Source organism: Pseudophryne corroboree, chromosome 2, assembly GCF_028390025.1.
Source record: "Pseudophryne corroboree isolate aPseCor3 chromosome 2, aPseCor3.hap2, whole genome shotgun sequence".
In the NCBI taxonomy this organism is placed as follows: Eukaryota; Metazoa; Chordata; class Amphibia; order Anura; family Myobatrachidae; genus Pseudophryne; species Pseudophryne corroboree.
In genome coordinates, this window is record NC_086445.1 from 58,472,696 (window position 1) to 58,488,758 (window position 16,063).

The following is a 16,063-nucleotide window of genomic DNA, read 5'->3' on the forward strand; positions in this document are numbered from 1 at the left end:
GTGCCAGGTTACCAAATAGGCAGAGTAGGGGGCCCCGCGCCATCGATCAAAATAATATTGATCTGATCTTGAAAGAAAATTACAATCAAGTTTCTTAAATTGCTTCAAAAAGATAGAAAAAATGAGTCAATTCAAAGACACGAAAACGTTACATTACAGACTATATAGAGAAAACACTGTATTAATGTAATGTCCCCATTAACAACTTAAAGCACATAAACCAATGACATCAAATTCACATTACAGTTTCCAGACTGCGTAGATTGTTGGTTGGTAAAATTAAAAAAGTATTAGGAGATAATTTGAGAGGGTGGCCCCGAGATATAGACTGCCCAGGGGCCTTTAATACCCCTTTCACTTTGCAGGAAATGGGTCATTACCGAGTGGGACCTGGCATCGGACCCCAACAACTGGCTCCCTGACCCGGCCATATACCAGGTCGGGTTGCCATATCGGTGGGGGGCGGAGCCGGCATCGGGGGCAGAGGCGGTCCTGGAGATGAGCTCATCTCTGCTCCGCCTCTCCCTATGTAGTGAACGGGTCCTGGGTCGCATCGACCCGGCAACCCATTCACACTGCCCCTGACCCGGTATTCAACACGGGGATAACACAACTTTATTCCCGGGTTGAATTACTGGGTCAGGCGACCCGTGTCACACCGCACAGCGTCCCGTGTCAACCCGGCAATATACCGGATCGATACCGGGTTATTTGTGCGGTGTGAAAGAGGTATAAGGGATTTAATCCGGCAATGCCTTGGAGAGGCAGAACTGGGGAGGGAATGGATGGTCAAGCTTAGGTGGAGTACAATAAGGGTGCATTAACATATCTGCTATTTGACGTTGCTGGTCCTAAACCCGAGCCAATATCTGTTGATGATGGTGACCACCAGCAGTACAATCCTCTCCAATTTATCCAGTCAGTTTTCTATCTGCTTTTCTGTATTATCTAACTTGCACAAAGAACTGTTCCATTTCACCGCCACCAGGAATCCCCTAGGTGGCAGCACTTCCTGCCGCTGCCTACGTTACTGAAAGTGAATATAGAAGTCTCACAATTGATTGCGTGTCTCTGAGAAATGGCGGCCTGTCCCGGTCTCCTATGTGTCATTGTGGAAATTGAATTCACATTGCGCAGCCTATTTCTGCTCTCTGGAGAAACGCTCCACCTTTTTACTGAAATGTTTTACAGTTAATTGGAAAAGCTGCATCTTGACCTATTTTCGAGGATGATGAAAGCTTACCGGTTCCACGAAGATCACAGGAGACACAGTTTAAAAAGGCAATAACTCTGCCAGCAAAAGTGAGTATCAGTTAGGATTAATTATACGAGAAAGAAACATGTGCAATCACGATGCGTTTGATGTGGATTGCGGATATTGGCGTTTATTACGGAGACGGCTGAAATGTCAGGCCGGTAGAGCAGGTGTTTGGCTTAAAAGGAAACTTTCATGAAAAGTAATCAACATGGCGTTGTAACAACTTACAAACAGGCCTACTTAAATCTATATTGAATGTTATCAGCAGGCTGATACTACTTAACGCCATCTAAATGACACTCGTTCGTTGCCCAGGCTACCTGTTCCTCCCGGGATAACGTAATAAATTCTGCTTTTCAGCTATAGTATTGCTCACTCGTTTATCGCTTCCGTATCACTACATAACTCCCTGACTATACTCTGTATTCTGATAAGGGCATAACGGCCGCCACTCTTACAGGTAAAGCTGCCAGTGTTGCTGAAAGTGCTGCCAATCTCACAGTGGGAGGTCAGGTACACTCCACAGATCCAGTGGGAGGACAAGTCCAGGCCGATAAGAGTTTGACAGGTTTTCAGATGTTTGCAGAATATCCTGATCGGTTCCAGAGTTTTCCTGGTACTGTTACATATATATTATAGGCTTAAAGACCCATCCAGGCCTTTGATCTGTATTTCAAGAGCCAATCGGGTTTGGAGGATCGGTCAATGGTAGTGGCCAGGGCAAATGAGAGTAAGCTGCTACATATTGTGCAGTGCTATACACGGGGCTTTTCTCAAGTACTGCCGCCCCTCTCGTCAAGAGGTCTGGCCATAAATTGCCCTACATTGCTTGGGCTATTCCTCCCACCCTCTTATGCTGTCTGTGCTTATTCTTCTTCAAAGAGTTACTACCTTCATCATTTTCTTCTTACCAAGTATTCTAGGCGCTGGGACCACTATTCACATCAGTGTCTTTTTTTCGTTAATTATTGTTATAATTGGTAATACAGTAAAGTCTCATCATTTTCAGAGTCATATTCTTCTTAATTGTTCTTATCACAAAAGGACTCTGGTTTTATATGTATTATTATTATTATTATTATTATTATTATTATTATCTTCATCATCACAGTTGTAAAGGCTTGCATAGCCATACCCATGGTATGAATGGCAGTGCTGCCCATTTAAAGCCCAACTCCAAATCAAGAGGATTATGAAAAGAAGGGCAACTGAAGGTTTTTAGGTAAACCTGAGGGTAGTTAAACCCTGATGCCATGATTCGTTAGGTGTCATGGACATGGTGTTGTCTTTCACTCACGGAGTGGCAGTGATTGGCTGTTGGGGAAAGGGGTGTGTGTTGTTTTCAGCTCAGAAGACGATAAAATACAGTACAGTAGCTATAATTGCGATCATCGCCCTGTGTCAGGTTTTGTAAACTTGGTCAAATTAGAAGAATGTTAATAAGTTTTTACCCCCAAAAGTGTCTTTTTTTAATGTTTTTAACAACTAATTCTAATTTTGTTTTTTAAACTGAGCGAATTATATTTTTCTTTTTAACAGTAATACTTTTTTTTTTGTTCATTAGAGACAATAATAGAAGACTTTTGCATCACTTTAAGTACTGGCCCAAAATTCTAAATAGTTTTGTATAAATAATATTAACATTGTTATCTTTTCCAGAGGTTCTCAAACGCGGTCCTTAAGGCACCCCAATGGTCCAGGTTTAACTTTATTTATGCTTGGCCACAGGTGATTTATTTAGTAACTCAGTCAATTTGATTTAGCCATCTGTGCTGAGACATGGATATACCTAAACATGGCCTGTTGGGATGCCTTGAGGACTGTGTTTGAGAGCCTCTGGTCTATTCCTTTACTATTATCATTACTCTTAAACTCAGTAGTAACTTAATTTAATCAATTAAATTGATTTTAATGAAATTGATTTTAATTAATTAAAATGGCTCCCCTTCCCCTTCAGAACCCAATTAAAACTTCACACTCACTTACAAAGCCCTCACCCAATCCTCTTCTATTTATATCTCTGACCTCATCTCCCTTCACACTCCCACCTTTCCACTCATCTATACAAATTATTGTTGCGTCTTCTCCCAGTAATTACTTTCTCCAAACTCCTGCCTCCAAGATTACATCAGTGCTGCTCCCTACCACCGGAACTCTCTCTCTCTCTTCCTCTCCCTATCCGACTCTCCTCCTCGCCACAAAACTTAAAACAAGTTCTCAAGACCCACTTTTTCATCAAACCCATCTTTCATCTTTACCCTCTGTTTTGTGTCCACTGTCTACCCCATCTGTGACACCCCTGTCTATCTGCCCCTCCATTTTATAGTGTAAGCTCTCACAAGCAGGGTGCTCTGCCCTCACGTGTTTTTCCTTCTTTCCTGTATACCATTATCTCCTCCCCACTGCCTTCAATTTCATCTAACCCTGTGGTTCTGCCACCCTGCTGCTTATTTTGAGTATTACAACTGCTTATGCAGCAATGTTTCTAAACCATGACCGTGTCCTGCAATGTTCCATACTGTACTGTAAGTCCCCTTTCTTGTTTTGCTCATACTGTATCTGTTTATGTACTTTGTAAGGTACTCTGGACCCCTTGTGGTGATATATAAATACAGGATAATAATAATAATAATAATAATAATAATAATATTAATAATAATAATAATAATAGACACACTTAAGATATCAGCAGGCTTTTTAGACAAGCATCACAAGCTATAACAAACAAGTACAGTATGACAGCAAAGCAGGAAGGTGTTGGGAGATGCAATTGAGGGTTCGGAGGGCCGCATGTGGCCCCAGGGTCACCTGTTGCCAATCACTGATCTATTCCATCACTACAGAGTCTGAAAGTTGTGTATACCTTCGTGGGAATTTTTTAACTGCATTGTTTAAAAATTAAATTTTGAACTAAAACCCGTAACAACCACACACTGACTTTCACTGTGTAACTTGCACTAGATAAATGAATTGCTGATTGCTATACGCATTATAGTGCAGACATGCACCTGTTTGCAGTGTAACTCATTATCTCAGTGAACAGCGCTATATAATTTGTCCTGTCAGTAAATTGAATTTTGCAACGTCTATGTCCACTGGATTGCCGCACTTACCTGTACATTACACGTATATTCTGTACCTTGTCAAAAAACTGAAAACCAACGGCAGCAACATTAAACCATTAATCAGACAAGATATTTGTAATTTCCAAAAGAGTAAGTATATTTCTTTTATTACAGTGGCTATATATATCCAAAGGATTTTATTTTGTAAGCAACTACCTTTACTTTTAGTGCTAATATTTGTGGGTTTATACAGTTTTCAAAGAATATCCCATAAACTATCGTTATTTGGTTCAGTTCTACAGTAGCTCACACAGCTCACCTATAGGGGAAGCCATTTTGTCTATGGCAACCTACTCATTCATTAGGGACCAGTGATATATCTGACGCACCTCAATAATGCAGCCATTTTTTTAGGTTAAATGAATATTTATGAGCATGCAGTTTATCAATTGCTGTTTATAGGTCCCTCTGTTAGCTCCCATTAAGGCTCTGATTTTGGCCCTTTTTCTCAATATTCTCTTCTTCCCTTGGTGAGCTCATCAGTTCATGATGTTGAAAGTAAGATATACATCTCTTCTCCTCCCCTGACCTCTCCCTTTCTCTTCTCTATTGCATCTCCTTCTGTCTTTCTTCCATTTCCTCCTGGATGTTCCAGCGCTTTCCTAAACAAGTCTAAGACAGAGTTTAGTGTCTTACCAGTCTCACAAGTGACATTAGCTTTTGCCTCCCTTCTTTGCCAGACCATGCATTGGTTTCCCTTCCTGTATAGAGTCTTTCATACTCACATATAAAGCCCTCTCCCCCCATCCTATCGCCCACCCCCCACATCATATCCCTCTACATCTCTAACCTTATCCACCTCCACATGCCCGCCCGCTCAATGACTTTGCTCTGTCATTGACCACCACCTCCCATCCCAATTGATTACCTCCTCCCACTGACACTTCCAGAACTTTTCCCGTGCAGCACCTCACAACTGGAGCTCCCTCTCCCTATTAGACATGACATCTCTTGGCAAAGCTTCAAACTATCCCTCAAAACCTGTTTCTTTACCAAACCCTACCCAGTCTCTGCCTAAACCACCCTTTTGTAACTACACACTGATTCACACTTCTGTGTCACCCATGTCTGACTTACCCTACCCTCCCTTATAGATTGTAAGCTCTCCCAAGCACGGGCCCTCTTCCATTATGTACTCTTCCTTGCCCTGCCATCGCCACCCCTCCTCTTGGCATTCATGTTGAAATCACTGGCTGTAAACAGGTCTGCTATGCCCCACAACTGGAGTACTGGTTCAGCCAATACTAGTTGCAAAGTTACAGTGATTGTTTTTATGGCTGAATTGGGCCAGTTTCATAAGTGCAAACTTTGGTTTGTACCAATATCGTAAATATCAACCACCATGGTGAGAATTTAATTTGTGCTAAGCTGTTTGTACAAATTAGACGGTCGAACCTGAAACTCCACAGCTCGCAGTTATGACATTCAAATAAACTAAAAACACGTTGGACTGTTCTACCTATCGGAACTTATAGTCTATACTTAATAATGTATGTAAAAGTTACATTACTGTGTTCAAGTTTATATTCACTGGTTGCAGGGGAACATGTTACAAATACAATATAGTATCATCGAACAGTCTCTACCATGTCCAAACCATCTTGAACATGGTCAAATGACCTGTTGAAATTTAGCCTAAATCCCGCTCAAACTTGAGAGTTTATACAAAAATAGCTGAATACCTGTGCTTCATACAGAATTTCAAGTATTTCCATGCGTATAACTTTATTTTGAAGGACTTTCTTGTAAACTAATTAGACTTACAACAGGACATGCTCCACCCGCTGCTGCCAATCTTTGTCAGGCCGCACCTTCGGGCGAGACTTCCCCGGATTGATGCTGTCAAAAGGCTGGCGCTGAGGAGAATAATCCGCCTCCTTCTCTACCCCGTCCTACCTCTGATGCTGCCCTGCTCAGTGCTGTAAATGCTGGGACGACAGGCCAAGCTCCGCCCGCTGTATGTTAAATATGTATGGTTTGCAGGAATAGGGTGACTCTATTCCAAAGGGCCCTAGGTCTCCTTGCTTAGCTTCTCACTCTCCTTAGGAGTCCTCCTTTGAGGTAAAAAGGTAAAGAGTTTTGAACAACACTTAAGGTCACTGGGAGAGCTGTTGGTACCCTTTACACAGCAGATAATCAGTTGCTGACTATCAAGCTTTCCTTTAATGCATTTGTCAAAATATCTATCTCTCCTTAACACCTATTGCTCTCTGAGAGGTTCGGCAATGTTTAGTTCAAGTGACAGGTTAACCTCTGATAACTGAGACATTATCCTCTCCTGACTGGAAATAGGTTGATACTTATATCTGATATATATATAAGGCAAATACCACTGACTCATTACAAATTCACCTGAACCATAAGGCTGCACTTCCTTGCCAGTGGCAGTTTTAGAGCAGTCCATCACACAAATAGGGGAGCCACACTCAGCAATGTTTGACAGTGTTTAAGAGTGGCGGTTGATGTGGCTCACCTATTTGAATAATGGAGTGCTCTGCAAATGCCACTGCATGGAAGTCCAGGAACAGAGCATTGTGTCCTCCTCCCTCTGTGACTTGGTTTCGCCAACACCATGCATTCTCTATAGCCCCTGCTCAGTGGACTGTCATAACTCTCCTCTGTAAGGGGGGAATTATCTCACCTCTTTTAACCACCTTGTGTGTGGAATTGTGAAAAAAAAATTCAGAGTGGATGCCTACGTCAGTGGTTCTCAAACTGTACGCATAGACACCCTGGGTGCCTCAGAACACTTGCAGGGGTGCCTTGGATTGGTGGTCCAGGACCAATCAAAACTATTTATGGTCAATGTAATAGGCAAAACCAGTGCTGGTGACTGTCAATCATAAAATATGTGGACAAATAGAAGCAAATCTTATCCCTCACCGCATAACGGAACCTAAAGATAACATATAAACACAATTTTTTATTTTATAATTATTTTAAAATTTCTCATAAAAATTTTATGGCCTAGGGGTGCCGTGAATAAAATTCTGATACTCTACGGTGCATGAGTCAAAAAAGTTTGGGAACCACTGGCCTACATCACAAAAGCAAGATACTGTCCAAATTTCAAGTTCCTTGTCCTTATGGTTCAGGAGATTTTGCGATGAGTCAATGGTATTTGCCAAAAAAAAAATATATATATGTATATACTGTGTATATATATATATATATATATATATATATATATATATATATATATATATGTAAAAAATAGAAGTAATCAGCACCTAATAATGCCTAGAAAATGACGGTGGGGAGATAGAATGATATTTAGTGAAAAACATGGGACAAGCACTTATCTCAGATAGGAATCTTCGGTCCTCAGACCAATATCATCACAGTAATATGCAAAAGAGAAAAAGAAACAACCAATAGTGTGTACCGTTTAAACCTATATGCCCATCCGGAGGGCGCCGCACCGTGGCAAGATCCGCCACTGCTGCCCGCTGTGTCCCCCGTCCGCCTCCGCTGCCCGCTGCCGTCCCCCTCCTGTGAAGGGAACTAGACGCTATGGGTGGCACCCACACACACACACACTATATATATATATACACACACACACACACACACACACACACACACCCCACTATATACACACACGCACACACATTTCTCTCTCACCCTCCACTTACCAAGTCTGGCTGGCCGTCACTGCAATGCTGATTCCACCACTGTTCAGCTGTCTGGTCCCGTGTAGCTCCGCCCCTCTATTCCGTGTAGCTCCGCCCCCTCGTGCCACCGTAGCTCCGCCCCCTTTTCAGGACCCGCACCGCACACAGCCCGCTGTCACAGGTGATTGGGGGGAGGGGGGGGAGAGGACAGGCACAGCAGCTGGCAGCTAGTGGCCATCCTCACCTCCTATACTGTAAGGTAGGGTCTTGCACCAGACTGCTGCTGGCACTGGGTATGGGGTAGCTCCCTGCAGCAGATGCAGTTGACTCCGCCCAGCTCTGTGACTCCGCCCAGCGTTACGGGCACAGAGTCACAGACTAAGGCAAATATATAGGAGATATATATAGTCTTTTGAAAAAAGAGGGCACTCACCAGCAATTTCTAAAAGAAGGTCAAAAGGTCATTTATTGATATATTCGTATGTCGACGTTTCGATCACATCCCAGTGATCTTTGTCAGGACAGCAAAGCAGTGTTGTGTGGTGACAGAGCACCAGAAGCAGAGTGCTCTGTCACCACACAACACTGCTTTGCTGTCCTGACAAAGATCACTGGGATGTGATCGAAACGTCGACATACGAATATATCAATAAATGACCTTTTGACCTTCTTTTAGAAATTGCTGGTGAGTGCCCTCTTTTTTCAAAAGACTATTATCAGGAACCCGAAATTCCTTGGAGTTGAGCACCACCGTGTTGTCCTCTGGAGATTCAGTATTGTGCGGATGCCTGTATATTCTAGGAGATATATATATATATATATATATATATATATATATATATATATATATATATATATATATATATATATATATATATATATATATATATATATATTTGAGAATTTATTGCAAATTTTAAGCAATTTTAGGCATCTCTTCTCAAGACTACTTTATCCATAGGGTAAGGAGATTCCTAATGAATTCTATCACTTAGGTGAATATTGGTTCAGCTCTCATCCAAGTGCCTCAGTACTATTATTGGTCCCTAGTGAATTGATAGGTTGTAGTGGTGACCGTCAAGAGGTAGAGCCAGAGTTAAAATTAAGACCCCACTGGAGACCTAGGCAAAAGTCTGGTTTGGGCAGCTTCCCCCTCCATTTGTCAAAGCTAAAACCTCACTTAAAAGTGATTCATAGCAATCAGGGACCATTTATGTCGACAGTGCCCAGGGCAAGAGACCAGGTGACTTAATGCATAATCTGGCTCTGTGAAGTGCTAATCAAAATAAATACAGTTAGATGTTGTTCCACGGTGCTTTATAAGAAAAAAACCTAAAAACAGTAGAGCCATGAAGATGCAGAATCGTACAGCTTTATTTTCCATACCTGTAAGATAATGAAGCATTTCACTTGCATGATCAGTCAAGACATCTATGTACCTGGCACATGCCAAGAATGTACCGAGGAGCTGCAGCAGGTGTTGGCAGGGGTGTGACTAACCATTGTGCCCCTTTGGGTGAGTTGTGTGCAGCTTATAGACAAACATAATATTTTGGCATTATCAGATTGGCCAAAAAATATATAGAATAATAATAATAATAATAATAATAATAATAACAACAACAACAATTATTATCATCATTATAATTATTATTATTATTATTATTATTACTACTATTATATAAATATTACAATAAATATATTATAATAATTATATTTTATTAATATCAATAAAATGTTTTTATTATTTTTATTAATATTATTATTATTATTATATATACAATATTATAATAAATTAATATTATTATAATATTATAATTACAGCAATAATTTAGATTTACAAATTAAGAATTTTGTTTTTTGTTAAGTGCCTTTATTTGTCTGCCCCAAACCTTGCTGCCTGATACAGCTGCCCCGGGTCACATTGTTATAATTACCCCCATGGGTTGGGTTACATTCACATAAGCAGATCTGAACACATTTTATCAAAATAAAACAACAGTAGTCAGAAAGAACAGATCTAACCCAGAAACGTGTTTCTGTACATTAATAAGCCATCACTCTCACAAAACCAACTATTACAGGAAACTAAAAGCGGCGTTAGAAAACAAGCACGTTAGACAGTTCCATAGACAAAATGGAATTCTACCTTATCATCATGCAGAACGGTAAAATTGAAAGCGCATATACAGTAGTTTGTGCATTCACTAGTGGGCAACAAATAAAACTGGCGTCTGTGCATGCTGGGTGGGGAAGGTCATTTGGGAAACAAAAAAAAAAACAATGAACAGAATTTTAAATTAAAATAAGGGGAGGGGGGATGGGAAGAAAGAATAGAAACGAGAAATGTTGTAGTGACCATTCCTGGGAACTTACTCAGAGTCTTCGTTCCATAACCGTCATCACCTAATCCGGGGATGTCCTGCCCAGCAGTACCCAGAGAGTGAGCAAATGAGAGAGGAAGAGGAGGCGCAGAAGAGGAAGGAAGAAGTCAGTGGAGTTGAAATGAATACTACCATGACAGACCCTGCAGAATACAGATCTGGATCCCTTGCTTGTCAGTGTCAATGGAAAAATTTAGTCTGCGGAAATGTAATGATATTTTCTATATTTGCTCCCCAGCAGAATGAGGGTGACCTTGAAGAAAAACAATGACCTTGAAAATCAAGCTCTTAGAACATAAGATGCAAGAGTTAACTTGGATGGCACCACGTTGGCAAAGAGTTTTGAATGTAGAAAAGACAGTTAATGTCTCCAGTAATGTGTAGTGGGCTACACCTGATCCAATCAGGGGATTGGTGGTTATGACAACATGAACTGTAAGATTGAATTTAAAAAAATGACTAATCTTTCTGAACTGTTACTGTAAATAATGAGTTTCATACTTGTAAACTCTAGTCTGGTAGGAGGATTCATCATCTACTAGTTAACCGCTGCTCGAAATTGATAAAAAAAAAAAAAAAAGGGTGTGTCCCTCACTCAATGCTTTTTCTATGCGAACAAATCACATCTTTGACGCGTTATTCCTCAACAACCTGACCACTTATCAAAACTCTGCGACTTTATTTCACATCTACATCACACACCCTATCCAATGCCACCTGAACCATAAAAATCTGTTTTGTCATTTCGGAGTAGTTGCTCTCACAAAACAATCGCTTAGCCGATTAAATATATAGATATTGTGTATTGCTACATTTCGTCCCTTGATGTTGTCTGGCCTCGTTCATCTTGTTTCTGTCTGTATTGCATGTTGAGCAGAGAGGAGCAACATTCTTAAAGATGTCTGCTGGAGTATTTGCCTCTTTCCGCATTTGGCTGCTGAGTGTCGCAACATCTCAACGGCGGGACGGTGGGATATGACCTTAAGCGTTTCTCACCCAATAATCTTTGTTCATTTCAATTATATAATGTGTTTATAGATTTCCAGATTTTTTTTTTTAAACAGGATTAAGCATATTTGCAAGTTGAACGTTGCTCATATTGAGAGGCATTAGAAAGCGCACTCTCCGCACATTAGTTTCATGGGAAGCAGTTAGTTTCCTGACAGACGGGATCCCGGCGGTCGATATACTGATGCCAGGATCCCAAAGTAAGAGGCAATGCCGGCGTCGAGATACCGACGCCGCATGGGATGCAGGCGTAACATTACCGACAGCCTTCATCCCGATTGTCCTCACAGCGGGAGGTGTTGGCGTCCTGCCACGGGGGAGGGGTGGGGTTAGGTTTAGGCAAAAGAAGAGGGGTTAGGCTGCAGGGCTGGGAAGGTTAGGTTTAGGCAGCGGGGAAGGGGGGGGGGGGGGGGGTTAGGGTCAGGCACCCACAAGGGAGGGTTAGGGTTAGGCAAGGGGGCAGAGGAGGGTTATGGGCCTTACTGGGGGGCTGTTGGGATTCTGATGGACGGGATGCTGCTGTCTGTATTCTAACTGCCCGCATTCCGTCCGTCGGCAAACCATACTGATCCCAGTTTCATAGCCCTATTCTGTGCAGTGCAACCATTGCAATATTCTGATTGGCTACACGTTGGCGTTCCCTCTTATGCTACACAAAGACATGCACTTGTTGGCTGAGCTGAAATAATCTGTGCTGCTGTTAACTTTTTTAATACACTTGCTACAGGTTTTCTAGCTCTGCCCACATCTTGTATATTTAGGGCTGAGAAATTAATACAATGGCTGCTCGGATCGCAGTCAAGCATAGCGAAAAAGAGCAAAACGAAAAATGAAAGACAAATCACAGCTCCTGAATGTATGGATTATAATATGCTAGTAAAAAAAATGATATTATATTGCTATACAAACTGATCACATAATGCTGTCATCCACCATAGTAGACCCGTCATTGCTATTACACTCTACTTACAGTAAAACAGTGTTACTCTTGCCAAGGTCTTGTGGGTGCAGCCAAGTCTCCAGGTAGCTCTAATAATGTCCTTTTATTTGTAGTTGAAAACCTATTGCTCGTTCTTACAAGGTCACTCTTCGCTGGGTTACAGCACACAGGAAGGCAGGCAATTTTTGGGAGACCCATCAATTCACTTTGAACTAGCAACATGAGGCACACCATGCCTCATACTTCAGCGATGTCACTTATTCATAGTCAATATTGGTTCAGCCAACACAAAGGCTGCTTCCACTCCGCAGTAGGTGACGGCGGCATCATTTAACTTTTCTTTATTTTTACAGAAGAATATTTTGAATGGAGAACAGCCAGTGGATCCAGGGTGTACTCACGCAGCGGTCATAGTAGCAATGCCTCGCCTGCCTACCAGTACCGTATGCCTAGATGTGTGAAAGGGTGAGAGGGAGGGAACGTGTCGTGCCTGTCACCACCCGTTAACTTTAGTGCCACACATGATAGTGCCTCTGAGGCTCTACTTACGTTCTGGGTCACTTGCCTCCTGTTCACCTTGCTCCTTGTTCTTGTAGAAGGGGAACTTTCGTGAAAAGATGAGGTTCTTTTTACGCTTGTCATTGAATGACTGTGAAGGAGAGAAGGCATGGGGCAAAAACAGGGGCGTCTAATTCTTGTCAAACTCATGCTGACAAAACTAGTCTGTAAATGTGGATAGAACTACAGTGACCAAAGCCTTGGCTGGGAAATGAATTCTAAAACCACCGGTTTCTTCTTTTTGATTTTTTTTTCTTTTTTGGCAAGCGTTATCATTAATTTTTTGTTGATACTTTAAAATCGTTTTAATATTTCAAATATCATATTTAATATTTAATTACAGTTTATTAATATGCCTTTTAAACCTAGCTACTTTGAATTTTTTTTTGTTTTTTTAAATACATTACCCATCACTTTATACAGTTGTATTTTTCACACAGCACCCTTGACACGTACCTTTTATGTTTTATTTATTTATTTGTGATATGGTCTATTTTTAGGTTTTAATTTATTTTTCTGTACTCTAAAGCGCTGCGTTGCAGTACGTTCACGTCTCATTGAATTTTCAAGTCAGTAACCAATTTGCTAATGCACCAGTGTTAGCATTTCTGGCCTTTACAGCTTGCTGAGTAGAAATTAGATTATACCGTGACTTGTTATTTATAAGAAAAATTAATGTGCTCTTATGTAGACGTAAAAATAAAAATAATAAAAAATAATAATAATAATAATATTATACTGTGTGTGTATGTATGTATGTATGTATGTATGTGTATATATATATATATATATATATATATATATATATATATATATATATATATATATATATATATATATATATATATAAAGAAGCCATGTGCCATTATCTTTGAAGTGTTTGAAAACTTAGTAGAAAATATAGTTATATATTTTATATAGTGGAACTTTAAAAAAAATTATCTAAAGAAAAAATGTTTACTATGTAATTAATAAAAAAAAAAACCCAGAAAATAAATAAACAGAAAATATTTAGTTTGGTCTAAATAAAAAAAAAGTAAATTGATACACAGCACCATATTTCCCTTTTAATTTTTTTTTTAAATAATTGAGATTGCACCTTGTAAACAGCATAAAATAAATTGAGATTTAATTTCCAACACAAATTACTCACTGATTCGGATTACCAAGCTAAACGTCTTTATTTTTGAAAGTTAAAAAAAATAAATAATAATAATAATTAACTTTGTCACTGAAGTTTTGTACCACGTTTACATTTCAAGCATATTTGAACTTTAAAAAAATAACTAAAAAAATGTAAACATAAAGTGGATTTATGGATGCTCATTAGCCCGTTCACCGCTGAGATCACCTTATGGCATGCACCGACTTTTCCACCATTCCACCTGTGTGTAGGGATAGTATTTCTTATTTTAAATAGGGTATTTGTAAAAATGTATCAGGGTTTGAGCAGAAGCTAAAAGTGTGATTCATATAACAGAATGTTAAATTTAGACACAACAAGTAGTGGAGAATGTTCATATTTGAAGGTGTTCTCAATGTAGGGAGACATCCCAAACCAATGGAGAGTTATTTACTTTCATTAAAGGCACTGTTAGATTATCATTTTGGATGCTATAGTCTGGGTCTCAAGGGATCAGTGGCTTTACCGTTCAATCTATGTGCAGGTATGAGTCGATCTTGACAATAAACTGATCTGGGGGTGAGAGGATTGCTCTATATTACAATAAACTGTGGGTGAGAGGATTGCTCTATATTACAATAAAATGGGTGAGAGGATTGCTCTATATTACAATAAACTGTGGGTGAGAGGATTGCTGTATCTGTTACAATGAACTTGGAGTGATAGGATTCAGCACTGCCCGCAGCTTATCGTAGTTTTCATTTATTACAGTACAGAAGTGGTGTTGATCAGTGTCTGGTCTGCACTTTTCTAAGGGATGCCTATTTACAGTACTGTATATATGTAACGTGATGGTTAAAGGGCCGTACACTGGGATAAAACGGGAATATATCAGGTTAGACAGTACTTTGCAGAGCATATGTGTTTGGATACAGTAAAAACGCTGCAATGATTGAGTACAAGGAACCTGTATGGATGAACCGATTACTGTGTCTGAAATTCTGCATACATTTATGCCCTGCACCATTACGTTCTTAGTAGTGGACATTAGCCTGCCGTCTCTGATTGTATGAAATATAGGACTAAATACAAAATCGGGGCTCAACACTGAAAATACTAATAAAACAATCAACTCAACGCATTGTGATCGCCAGTGCGGCGGTATCTTAACCGATTCCCAACTCAACATATAATTATTATTTCATTTTTAATTATTAAAGCTTTGAATGGTTTTAATAATTATTAGCCACATTATATATTTTCAATTCTTCTTAAGTTTTGTTTATTGATTAACAATTACTATTAGATAATTATCAGTACTGCTAACTTTTTTAAATATATAGTTCATTCATTGTAATATACAGCAATCCTCTCACCCCAAGTTCATTGTAATATATGGTTTTCGTCGATTAGTGATAAACTGTTAGATCAAATTTTACGAGGATTTGTGGAGAATTTAAGTTGTTTCTTGTATCATTTACCTAACGGGCTACACATATTAATGGGTGCTCTTGTAGCGCATAGTAACCAGACACTACAAAAACAGCAGCTGAAATATAGGGGGTAATTCTGAGTTGATCGCAGCAGAAATTCTGTTAGCAATTGGGCAAAACCATGTGCACTGCAGGGGAGGCAGATATAACATGTGCAGAAAGAGTTAGATTTGGGTGGGTTATTTTATTTCCGTGCAGGGTAAATATACTGGCTGCTTTATTTTTACAATGCAAATTAGATTGCAGATTGAACACACCCCACCCAAATCTAACTCTTTCTGCACATGTTATATCTGCCCCCCTGCAGTGCACATGGTTTTGCCCAATTGCTAACAAAAATCCTGCTGCGATCAACTTGGAATTACCCCCATAATACTTAGATTTTTCAATAGTTGCTATAGATTGCATTACAGCTGCTCATATATCGCCATGGCCCTCATTCCGAGTTGATCGCTCGCTAGCTACTTTTAGCAGCCGTGCAAACGCATAGTCGCCGCCCATGGGGGAGTGTTTTTTCACTTTGCAAGTGTGCGAACGCCTGTGCAGCCGAGCGGGTACAA

The 16,063-nt window shown here is 40.0% G+C and overlaps 1 protein-coding gene and 1 long non-coding RNA gene across 2 annotated transcripts in view; one reads left to right on the top strand and one right to left on the bottom strand.

Annotated features, from left to right (window-relative positions):
* The window catches only part of DLG2 (discs large MAGUK scaffold protein 2), a 1,975,700-nt gene that overhangs the window by 21,545 nt on the left and 1,938,092 nt on the right, over positions 1-16,063 (bottom strand). The window contains exon 17 of the mRNA XM_063950647.1: positions 12,879-12,978. Coding sequence (XP_063806717.1) covers positions 12,879-12,978 — 100 coding nt within the window. The remainder of the gene's footprint in view (positions 1-12,878; positions 12,979-16,063) is intronic.
* Positions 1,073-11,184, top strand: LOC134998293 (uncharacterized). The gene is made up of 2 exons (XR_010200583.1): positions 1,073-1,302; positions 10,620-11,184. It is a non-coding gene; the product is annotated as an uncharacterized LOC134998293 (long non-coding RNA).